The sequence below is a fragment of the Sinocyclocheilus grahami genome, unplaced genomic scaffold (assembly GCF_001515645.1).
Source record: "Sinocyclocheilus grahami isolate Dianchi unplaced genomic scaffold, SAMN03320097.WGS_v1.1 scaffold44.1, whole genome shotgun sequence".
Taxonomy (NCBI): domain Eukaryota; kingdom Metazoa; phylum Chordata; class Actinopteri; order Cypriniformes; family Cyprinidae; genus Sinocyclocheilus; species Sinocyclocheilus grahami.
This window is the reverse complement of record NW_015505223.1, coordinates 8,573-20,566: the sequence shown is the minus strand read 5'-3', so window position 1 is coordinate 20,566 and position 11,994 is coordinate 8,573. Positions and strand designations below refer to the sequence as shown.

At 33.8% G+C, this 11,994-nt stretch overlaps 1 protein-coding gene across 1 annotated transcript in view; it reads left to right on the top strand.

Moving 5' to 3' along the window:
• Positions 1–11,994, top strand: part of LOC107582420 (inositol 1,4,5-trisphosphate receptor type 1-like) — a gene marked incomplete at its 3' end in the record, with an annotated part of 51,700 nt that overhangs the window by 31,388 nt on the left and 8,318 nt on the right. Inside the window, exons 5-11 of the mRNA XM_016268268.1 lie at positions 253–348; positions 1,452–1,496; positions 1,593–1,622; positions 3,244–3,398; positions 9,673–9,772; positions 10,552–10,712; positions 10,914–11,055. Coding sequence (XP_016123754.1) covers positions 253–348; positions 1,452–1,496; positions 1,593–1,622; positions 3,244–3,398; positions 9,673–9,772; positions 10,552–10,712; positions 10,914–11,055 — 729 coding nt within the window. The remainder of the gene's footprint in view (positions 1–252; positions 349–1,451; positions 1,497–1,592; positions 1,623–3,243; positions 3,399–9,672; positions 9,773–10,551; positions 10,713–10,913; positions 11,056–11,994) is intronic.

Sequence of the window (11,994 nt, the reverse complement as noted above, 5' to 3'; positions counted from 1 at the left end):
GTGTGTGATTATATATATATATATGTGTGTGTGTGTGTAAATACTTTTTTTCCCCACTGTATATATATATATATACAGTATATTGTGTGTGTATATATATATATATATATAAGTATTATTTAACCAAAACCCATTCTAAAAACACAAAAACTTGTTTATGGGTTTTAGGAGTTTTATTGTCACTTTGAGTGAACGGTCTCTTTAAGTATCTCATATGCTAATTGTGACATTAATCCCAATCTCATATTTCAGGTGGTTCAGCATGACCCGTGTCGTGGTGGCGCTGGTTATTGGAATAGTCTTTTCAGGTTTAAACACTTGGCCACAGGACACTACCTGGCAGCAGAGGTGAGTGAGGTGTGTTCTACTAGCTCGGGATCCTCCCTCAGCTGTTCCCAGATCAGCACTAACCTCTCCCACTGTGTAGGGAACCTTACTAACTTCCTCTAGATTTTCTCTGGCTAAAAACTGCAGTCTGTAAGATTATCAGCATTCCTCTGAATGTTTCCGTCACAGTCTCAAACCTGCTCTGTTAGATGCCAAACTGGTTAAATCTTACATAGTGCATCTTTAATCACTTCTGTGGTGCTGTTCTTTGAACGTGGCTAGCTTGGGTAGCCAGAGATGTTTAAGGATATTTTGACATAAACCTGGGGGGAAAAAATTAAATAAATATATATATATATATATATTCTCAATCACAGTCCTTTTTTACTTCAAAATTTGATGCATTTCATAGGGAAACAGGATATACAATGGGAAAAAATGATCAAGGAAAAAACATCAGATCATTATCAGCCAATACTTTTGTATAGCCAATAATTTTGATATTGGAATTGGATTGGTTGTGAAAAAATAGTATCGGTGCATCCCTAGTTTTTATTTTAGTTTCATTTTAGTTTAGTTTTAATGTAGTTTTGAGATATGCTTTTGATAATTTTGTTAGTTTTTTTTTTATTTCTTTTGACTATTTAGGTTTAATTTATTTTGGTCATTTTTAAGTTTTATTTATTTCTAGTTTGTAATGTTAGTGCTCATTTTCTTTTAGTTAAATTTTTCATCTAATATTTTTATTTAATTTCAGCTTAATTTCAGTTAATATAAAAAATGCTTTGACCTCTTAATGGTGATATTTTTTCTTAATAATAATAATGTACACCAATTATTTGATGTGGGCCAAGAAACGTATATTAAGAAAGTAAAAGGGGTTAATTTTTAAATCGTGTGCATAAGCCTTAAATAAGGGAAGTCTTGTATTTATGTCAAGTGTTGAAACATATCTCTCTAACCAAGTAAGCCATACTCACAGATCAGGACCCTGACTTTGTGGTTTTATTAGCTTGTGCCTAATAAATCAATCAATCAATTTCCTGATCAGTTGCCTGTCAAATAAAATAATCTGATTTCCTTTAGTATTTTGAGGACAATTTTGGTGATTTATCTGTCCACAGGTTAATCCTGACTATGAGGAAGAGTCACAGGAATCACGTTCATCTGTAAGTAGTTATATTTCTGTTAAATAGTTGGCATACAATTTAGGTGTATTATCAGCTTATCTAAACTTCTGGCTGAATTTTTGTTTCCTGTTCCAGGTGGCAGATTTTTCACCCTTTAACTTCCAGGTACTGTCAGACAAAGCTTATGTAGCTTCATCTTCATGCCAAAGGCCTTTAGTACTGTTCCCTATAATACTCTTTGCATAGCTCTACGCATTCTAGACAGTATGTGTTTGTGTTTTCTGTGCAGTTTTGTTTGATTTTATTGCTCATTATAGCTTTAAAATGTGGTTGTGTACATGTTATGATATATCAACAGCATTCATGGGCAAAAGTCAGCCACAGTGTTATTTTAGTATTATCTATAGACTATTTTACAATTTATAAATATTTTGAATCGGCTTTTATTTTTATTTTTATAATGTTTTTATTTCATTTTTAGTTTTATTGAAGTTAATACTTCAACCTTAATTTATTTCAGTTACTTGTCATTTCTAATTAATTTTCATTTAAGTTATATATATATATATATATATATATATTAATCAGCTTTATTTAAATTACTGAAAAAAAATTTATAGTCTAGTTTTGGTTTTAGTTAACGATAACAACACTGGTTACAATGAAAGTAATGGGGGAAGCACATTGAATTAAATGTTAAAACACACATTGTTTCGAAAGTTTAGCTTCAAAACATGAAATGTAAATGTAAAATCCCTACCAGCCTTTTTCTGTGCAAAATTAAAATAGTAAAACTGTTATGATTATATAAAGTAAACCCTGTAACTTTTGCATCATACGTGCAGAAAGGGGAATATTTACATCCGAAGAGAAAAATCCAAAACATAGGAACTGCACTGACATATTTTAAGGAACAAATAATGCAATTGTTTTAACAAAGATACAAGTGTCACATTTCTATTTTTAAAACCTTCATATGCATTACAGATTTTTTAAAATAAGAAAATCAGGAACAAGTCAAAATAATAATAATTAAAAAAATGATTTTATGGCATAAATGCTGTTGAACTTGAATTGAACCCCAGAATATTTATTTAAGACAAATTCACAGTTTCTTTTCAGAAAATAAATGCACTATTTAACTTAAAACAAATAAATAAAAAAGGAAGTAATTAAAAAAATATATATCAATTTTTTCCTATTGAATTTATAGTTTATTTAACAGTTGGGGTTCAATAATTTCTAGAATGTATTCTTTAACCAACCACAAGGTGACACTATAGTTAGGAGTAAAGCAGTTTGAGCAGTGCAGCTCATCGCCTGTAGGTGGCAGTATAACACCTCGACTCGCTTTAAACGGTCCCTCCTGTTGCTAGTGTGCATGTCCTTACTAAACTTTGCTCACAATTCTCAGTTTAATCATTGTTTCTTGATGACCGACCCTTTGCACAGGTTTGTGGCATTCTATGACATTTCCCCTGAGTTTCCCTGAAATTAACCAAGAACAGCAGTCAGCTCTATTGTTGACTTTAAAAAATGCTAAACTTGTTAAAAAGAGTTTTCTTAAATAGACTTCTTAAAAGAGATTTCATATTCTTCTTTGTCATATTCTTGTATGCTTTGAGGAATTTCAGGTCACATGCGAAGTTGTAAACATGTCATGAATCAAAAATTGTTTCATTGGCTAATGGCATCACTTAAGACCGGTTTTATTTCAGTCACATAATCAATAAGCCGGAGAGAAGTGTTGTGTCTCCATGGTTACGTGTTCTCCTCTCTCCTCTAGCTTGACTCAGAGCATGAAGCTCTGCGAGCACGTCTGCGAATGCCCAACGAGAAGGTCATGTACACCCTTGTGTCTGTCCCCGATGGCAATGACATCTCCTCCATATTTGAGCTGGATCCCACCACCCTCAGAGGAGGAGACTCCCTCGTACCCAGGTACACATTGGACCATTTTTGGTTCATACCATTAAAGTCACTGAAGGTATAACCATCTCTAAATCCAGTACAGATTTAAATGTTACAGTTCAAAACTCTATATGTCATTAATTGATGTAGTGATACTATACAAACCTACCTGAACAGCTGCAATGTGCTTTGTAGAAGGCTATATGATGAATTATGAATGAACAGAATTTTGCATTAGCCCTGGATTTTAAACAGGGGGGGTAACACAAGTGACAAAAATATGAATACATATATTAGGGCTGCTCGATAAATCACATGCGATATTTAACGCGCATCTTGTCAGTAAAGCCATTCTGTAATCAGCGGTAAATCTCCATCACCTGCGGGCTTTCACATGGAGCAGCATTAACTACACAGAGACAAGCTGCGCAAAACATGCGCAAAATATGATCGTGGTTTTGCGCAGCTGGTCTCTGTGTAGTTAATGCTGCTCAATGTGAAAGCCCGCAGGTGATGGAGATTTACCGCTGATTAAAGAACCGGCTTTACTGACAAGATGCACATTAAATATCGCATGCGATTTATCGTGCCGCCCTTATATATATATATGTGTGTGTGTGTGTGTATGTATGTATGTGTATATATATATATATATATATTACTGTTGTTTTTAATTTGCTTGTCAGTGTAAATTGTGAAACTTTTACATACACAAAGTCTGATTTGTGTTCAACTCCAAAAGTATGTCTATTGCCTTGTAAAAGAAAAAATTACATTTTACTTTTAATTTTAGACAATATTTTATAGTAACGTTTATATGTGGAATTACACCTAAATTTAATCGAAGTAAAAAGCCATATTTGATAAGGTTTACAGATAAGCAACAAACCAAACAACCAATGGATGAATTATAATTTGCTTGAAGAAAATGTTGGCAGTTTTAAGTCCATTATATTTACTATGATATTTTTCAGGGCATTTAAGAATGTTTCATACCCTAATTATCATTACCTTTATGCAAAAAATAGTGCTTTTATTATTTAGTAGTGATATATTTTTAATATCTTTTATTAGTTAATAAGGATATATAAAATATTATATATATATATATATTGTAATTTTTTGGCTGACTGGTTGATTGTTTTAAAATGTTTACAGTTAAACATTTCTATGATGCTTAACTTTAAAGTAAATATTTGTATAATCATCATTGAGAATAATTAGAATTGCAAAAAAAACAAAACCTTATAGTCCAGTATAACAGAATTTGCAGGGACATTGATTTAAATAATGTATGTAAAAAAATGTGTATTTTATGCAAAATGTAGACTTATTAGGAGCAATTTACCCCATTAGATGACAAAATACAATTGTATATGATTTATTGGTGCATGCAGAGATTGTATAATGTCAATAGTTTTGGCAGGTCAGGGTTAATCAGACTTTGAGGTGGAGTGGCAGGTTTGCTGCTGTCAGTTTGAGCTCTGAGTAATGTGATAGTCCTGTTTATGATAAGTTCAGACCGTACACATGAGATTCATGCCTCTTTCTCTGATTCCCTCACTTTCTGTTGCCTGAAAAAGTTGTGTAGAGTGTAATATGATCAGACTCGAGATTTTGCCCCTGATTGTGGACATGAAAGCCCATCCAAAATACACACAGCAGCTGATAATGTTTTCATGCCTGCGGGATATTTGAATTAAGTAGTACACGACCCTAAATGAACCTAATGAAAAAACCGACTAGTGTGTCTGATTCATGCAGTTATGGATATAAGTCGCAGGAAATATGTCATTTTGCACACACACATCTCATGATGTCTTGGCTCTCTTGAGGTCTGGCGACTCTTTTTGTTTGTTTTTAACTCTTGTCTCCGTGAATCATGTGTGTTGGATCAAGAGAGATGCCAAACTTGGAGAAATGCACACATGCTATCACATGTCTACTCACACACCCGTCAGACTCTTTGACCCAAACGCTTCCAGGGTGGAGTGTGCATGTGTCACATTGTGTGTGTGTGTGTGTGTGTGTGTTTTCCTCATTCAGATACCTGCAGATTATGATTTTTCTTTCTGAAAATAGCCAGGAAAGTCCCAACAGTGTGCGGAGGCAGGAAATCAGGGTGACCGTGCACTTTGCCAGCGTGATATCTTTCCATGTTGTTGAAACATGTCGTTAAAACAGAAGCCAGATGTTGCGTAACCATCCACCCCCAGACTCCCTTATTTTTATAAGCAATCACTTGGAAAGTGTTTTTTATGAAGTAATCTTCCTTACAGCTCAGAATCAGAGCATAGTGGGGGAAATTCAGTTTTGAGATTTAATGAGCGAATCACATGAAGATGTCCAGATTATAGTTAACTGCAGTATGTAATTGTGTGTGTATATGTTTGTGTGTGGGGTGTCCGCATGAAATTAAATGTACAAATCTGATTTAATATACATAGAAAGCATATTAAATGCAAGTAAAGTGTCTGCTTTAATGTTTCAGATAACTTTTGAGATTATTATGTTCCTTCTTCGTTCAGCATGACAGATATATTCATGTAAAAATGAAATGGCATACATATTCTGACCTGTACTTATTAAAATATATAAAAGAATAAGTGATCATACTAAATTTTATTATTAAAACTTCTTGCTGACAAATGGGTAACACCTAGTGGTTTGAAGGATTGCAGCAAGGATTGGTAAAGATTTAAAAAGACAATTAATTATTATTTAGATTTATATGCTTAAAGAGAGTCTTTTAATTACATCTAATGATTCTTGTTTTAAATACAACTGACAGCATTTTTGGGTACATAAACTATTGTGAAATTGAAAAACATTTTAGTGTGCGTCTTCTGTAAATCATGATAAAAATGTGTAATAGTCATCATTTTTTGCTCAAAAAAAATTTAATCGGTCACATTCTAATGTATAGAAAAAACTAAATTTAAAGCTGTAATAAACTTTTATTGTTTTGGTGCTTGAAAACCCCTTTTGTCTTTACTCTTGACTAATCGTATCCGGTAGTTAAAATTTTTCTTTTTTTACTTTTGATATACTTTTTTAAAAAAAATTTAAAAATTTTTTTATACAATGTGGTCATTAAAAAAAAAAATCTTAATTTTCAAAATGTGACTTTTTATGAATTTCTTGTGATGTAGTGGTGATATAGGACCCAGAAACTATCTTCACAGGTTTCTATTTGAATGCAGTCTGATTCATGTGAACATGAGCTGATGATGTCAAAATGATGGATGTGTGTTTGTGTCTTGAATCAATAGCTGCTTCTTTGTATATTGAGTCTATGGACTTTGAACACCTCTGTAGATTACGCGGCCCTCTCAATAACATGCTTCGAATTGACTAAGCCGCTGACAGGAACGGTCATATGTGACCCTGGACCACAAAACCAGTCATAAGGGTCCATTTTTCAAAATTGAGATTTATACATCATCTGAAAGCTGAATAAATAAGCTTTCCATTGATGTATGGTTTGTTAGGACAATATTTGGCCGAGATACAACTATTTGAAAATCTGGAATCTGAGGGTGTAAAAAAAAAAAAATCGAAATGTTGAGAAAATCGCCTTTAAAGTTGTCCAAATTAAGTTCTTAGCGATGCATATTACTAAAAAATTACGTTTGGATGTATTTACGGTAGGAAATTTACAAAATATCTTCATGGAACATGATCTTTACTTAATATCCTAATGATTTTTGGCATAAAAGAATAATCAATAGTTTTGACCCATACAATGTATTTTTAGCTATTGCTACAAATATACCCCAGCGACTTAAGACTGGTTTTGTGCTCCAGGGTCACATATGTATAACAAGCTGGCATTATCTTGTATGTCTGAGTGCTGCGAGTGTGTGTGACAGAGATTATCTTTATGTTTGATCCTAGTAAAAGGATTTTCAAAGTCATGGCTTTAAGTGTGACCTAAAATACCCTCAGTCTCACTAACCAGCAGCCCTTTCATGGCACAGGAGGGCTGTAGATGTGACTAATTAGTCTAAGGTGGCACAGGGGGCACATGCACACACACACATACACACAAAGGTAAGCCTGTTAGTCACATAGGAGATTATGCAACTGAGCCAGGAATACAGCCGTACCTGATGTCCCCTTGTGACCCATCTAAAGCATGTTTATGTATGTGACAAAGTGTGTTTGAGTGAACTATTTGGCCAAATTGTACTTACTTGTGTGTGTGTGTGTGTAATTGTATAGATGTGTGTACAAGTGTGTCCTGTGAGTGAATGAACTCTGTGACTTTGGTTACATTCAAGCCACAGATTGAAGAAGGCCTAAATCAGATCCTCATGAAAGGACAGGCCTTCACATGTGACACAGCGCTGGGTGACAGTGTGAACTGCAAAAATCATATTTTCAGTTTCATAAGTCAATCTGGTATGAATTTGACTAAATGTAAGTTTTAAGCATAAAACTAGGCTCTGGAATTAAATTATTTTTTTTTTATTGATAGCCTCTAGGCTTTTAAAGATCTCTAAAACATTTTTCTTATAAATATATGTATATTCACTACCGTTAATACATTTGGTAAGTCAGCAAGACTTTTCTCTCTTATGATCACTCAGGCTGCATTTATTTGATCAAAAATGCAGTAAAAGCTGTAATACTGTGAAATATTATTCCAATTTAAAATGACCGTTCTCTGTTTTAATAAATGTTACAATGTAATTTATTCCTGTGATCAAAGCTGAATTTTCAACATCATTACTCTGGTCTTCAGTGTCACATGATCCTTCAGAAATCATTCCAATATGCTGTTCTGCTGCTTAATATTTCTGTGGAAAATGTAATGCATTTTCAGGATTCTCTAAATAGAATATTTAAAAGAACAACATTATTTGAAATGAAAAAAATAAGATTTTTTTCTGTCACTTTTGATCAGTGTAATGCACCCTTGCTGAATAAAAGTATTAATTATGCTCAAAAAAAGAAAGAAAAAATTGTACTGAGTACTGACCCAAAACTTTTAGAGTTGACCGCATGTTTTAGAGGTGACACTCTCTCTCGCACATGCACCAAAAAAATTAATAAAAAGGCAAAATCATGTCCTGGGTGGAGTATTTCTTTATGTCAGTAATGTTCTTTGTACCATTATTAAATTTGTTTTAATTGCTTCCTCTCATGCAATTTGTCACCATCCTCCACGGAGTATAAACTTGACTCATTGTCTCTCTCTCTCTATTTTTTTTTTTAAATATATATTTCTGATAATGCCACAGTGTTTTACACATGCAGCTCAGTTTAGATGCATCGCCTGTTTAGACCAGTACAGCATTTAAAATATCATGTTAACAGCCTTGTGAAAAACATATTGGATTGCACGGTGGAATGCAGTGTGAACGTCGCCTTAGTGTGCAAGAGTAATGTGAACAGGTGCATTGTGCTTTTGGCGATTTAGTAAAGCAAGAGTGAATTAACAATCTGGCCTGACAGGGCTTGCTCGTAGGGGTGTGTTTATACACCACACACACTTACACACTAAGAACAATAGAGGCTTTGATAGCCATAAGGTCTGTGTGTGTGTGTGTGTGTGTGTGTGTGTGTGTGTAACTGCCATAGCTTCCCGCAAGCGCTGTTGGAGTCAGCGGCAGGGAAAGTTCATTTTTGGATTGAGCAATACAACCAGAACAACTTAAGTCTGCGAATACACAAGCCTTAAAGCAAATTACTTAAACTTACTATGTCAGAAACACCTGAACATATCTGATACAATTGCAAAAGAGCTCAATTACATCTGACTTAATAAATATTATGTTCCATAACTTAGAGTTGCGGTGTCTGGTTAGTGAGTTTGTGGCACAGATGTTTCTTTGACATCCTCAATAGAGCCACTGTTTGGCCTTAAATGTTGGATTCAACGCCACATGAGTTTACAGGGGTCACAATGACCTGAAGGCTCCCCACCCCCCATATACAGTGCTGCTTGAAAGTTTGTGAACCCTTCAAGGGTTCAAGGGTTACAAGAAACATTTAGTTGCAGTTATTGCTGCAAAAGGGGGCCACACCAGATACTTAAAGCAAAGATTCACATACTTTTGCAAATGACAGATATGTAACACTGGATCATTTTTCTCAATAAATAAAGTCATTCTAAGTATATATTTTTGTCTCATTTGTTGAGACAATGAGAAAAGCTTATGAGCACATACGTGTCATAGCAATTTGTGCTAAGCACAACGGCACAATTCATATATATATTATTAAGCAGATCGTACATTTTGATATCTCTAATGTGTGTTATTGTTATTGAGTCTTTTACCAATTGTTTCATCCTCAGGAGCTCATATGTGAGACTGAGGCACTTGTGCACCAATACGTGGGTCCACAGCACCAACAACCCCATCGACAAAGAGGAGGAGAAGCCAGTTATGTTACGGGTGGGTTTTGTATAAGTAATTCACTAAAAACACTTATCATGCCATTTAATCTGATTTATTGTTTTAGCAGCTGTTGAAATAATAGTAATAATAATAATCATTATTATTATTTATATTATTGTTATTATTTAAATTATACATTTGTTTAAATTATATTATTAAATTATTATTTTAATAAATATAAGTATTGTTTTAAATATACTGTAATTAATATTAGTAAATGTTAAATATTGTAAATATATCCATTTTTCAACATGGAAGTAAGCCGTTTTCTGTGAATGTGTGAGACCTCCGGTTCATTAGGGAAATAGTGAGAAGAATAACAATGTGCAGTAAACGGTAAAACTTGTTTGCACTACAAACCAGTGTGTTCATCAATTAAGACAAACATTAAAATAATATGGCAAGACTCACAAGTTTGCAATATCAAGCAGCAGAAGGAGCTGTTTTGTACAGCGGAAGCCAGACCCATACAATTTACTCTTACGGGAAAAATAGGTGGATATTAATAAAATATATAAACAAAGTCTGTGTAAAATAGGAAGTTATAAAAGTGTACAAAATATATATTTTATATAATAAGAAATATTATTTAAAACATTATTTTAAATAAATATAATTAAAATGCCATGGTGAAATATTTTGTATAAAGTCTATTTAAAATGTAAAAGGTATAGAATGCATTATAATAGATGTCATCTTCAACATAACATTATTCATGTTATCTTGTTATCTTCATATTAGTGTTGCACTAAATTGCAGTTTGTTTTCTCCTTCAGATTGGCACATCACCTATCAAAGAAGATAAAGAGGCCTTCGCCGTTGTGCCAGTCCCTCCTGCGGAGGTGAGGGACCTAGACTTTGCCAATGATGCCAGTAAAGTGTTGGCATCCATCGCCGGCAAGCTGGAGAAGGGCACAATCACCCAGAATGAAAGAAGGTATCAGAGTATCTGGAGTTGGAATGTGCTTGGAAAGTGCTTCAGTCCTTTGGTGACCCCTGACTAAATGCTTTTGCTTTGATCTCGTTTAATGAATGTAGAACATTTCCCACCAAGGATTTTGTCCTTGATTAGGGCCTGTTAAGAGTTTAACCTGACATTCCAATCAACATGACCTTCTTTTCTCTGTGCATTCTGTAGGTTTGTCACTAAGCTTCTCGAGGACCTTGTGTTTTTTGTGGTGGACATTCCAAACAGTGGGCAGGATGTTTTGGAGATCATGGTCAATAAACCCAACCGTGAACGGCAGAAACTCATGAGAGAGCAGAATATCTTGAAACAAGTAGGATGTTCTTCAATACCTCACACTTCACCACTTGTAATGCCTAAAATATGCGTACTTCACTTTAAAAAGAACATTTAGAAGAGGCAAATGTGCAATGACTAGTCGACTAGTCTAAAAGTAAGAAACCCTCAGTAGACAGTCAAAAATATTATTTGCATATGCGATCCATTGGAAATACTTAAATTATGAATCAAACTGTCAAATAATTCTAGATACCTTATTATCCGAATTGTTCTTATTTTCCATCAAACAGTTAAAATTTTCACACTGAGGGCAACAAATCAGCAGGTCTGTATAAAAATGCAAATTCACTCTCGGACAGCAGGTGGCGCTTTTGGACAAGCAGAAATACAACGGTTACCTTTGCTAATAAACACTATTTATACTGAGATAACATGAAAAAATGTCATCCAAACCTGAAGAAAGTCAGTTCCCTTTCATCCTTTAAACCTGTAAATACGCTCTCACACCTTGCTCCTTTTCTTAGCCGACACACGCAACAAGTAACATGAAGAAAACACATGCATACATGAGGTGAAATTTTGTTTTCAGATCCAGATATCCCCTTTCAGAATAATGTATTATTTTTTTATATTTTTAACATCAAAATGACAATTTTGACTAGTATTTCCAATGTTGGATAGTCTTGCACATCCTTAGTTTAGAAAAATGTATTATTACCGTATTGGCCCGAATATAAGACGACCCTGATTATAAGACGACCCCCCTTTTTCCAGATGTACCTTTTGGAAAAAGGCTTTTTAAAAACCAAATCTTGTTTTTTCTCAGTAAAACACATTTTGTCTTCAATTATTTTCATGTTGCATATTTTTCCTATTTTCATTTTTGTTTTGAAAGTATAGTAAAAACTGGTAAAAAGTACCAACGATCACATTTAAATAATATACACTTTTTGATATACCATTTAAAAAAACA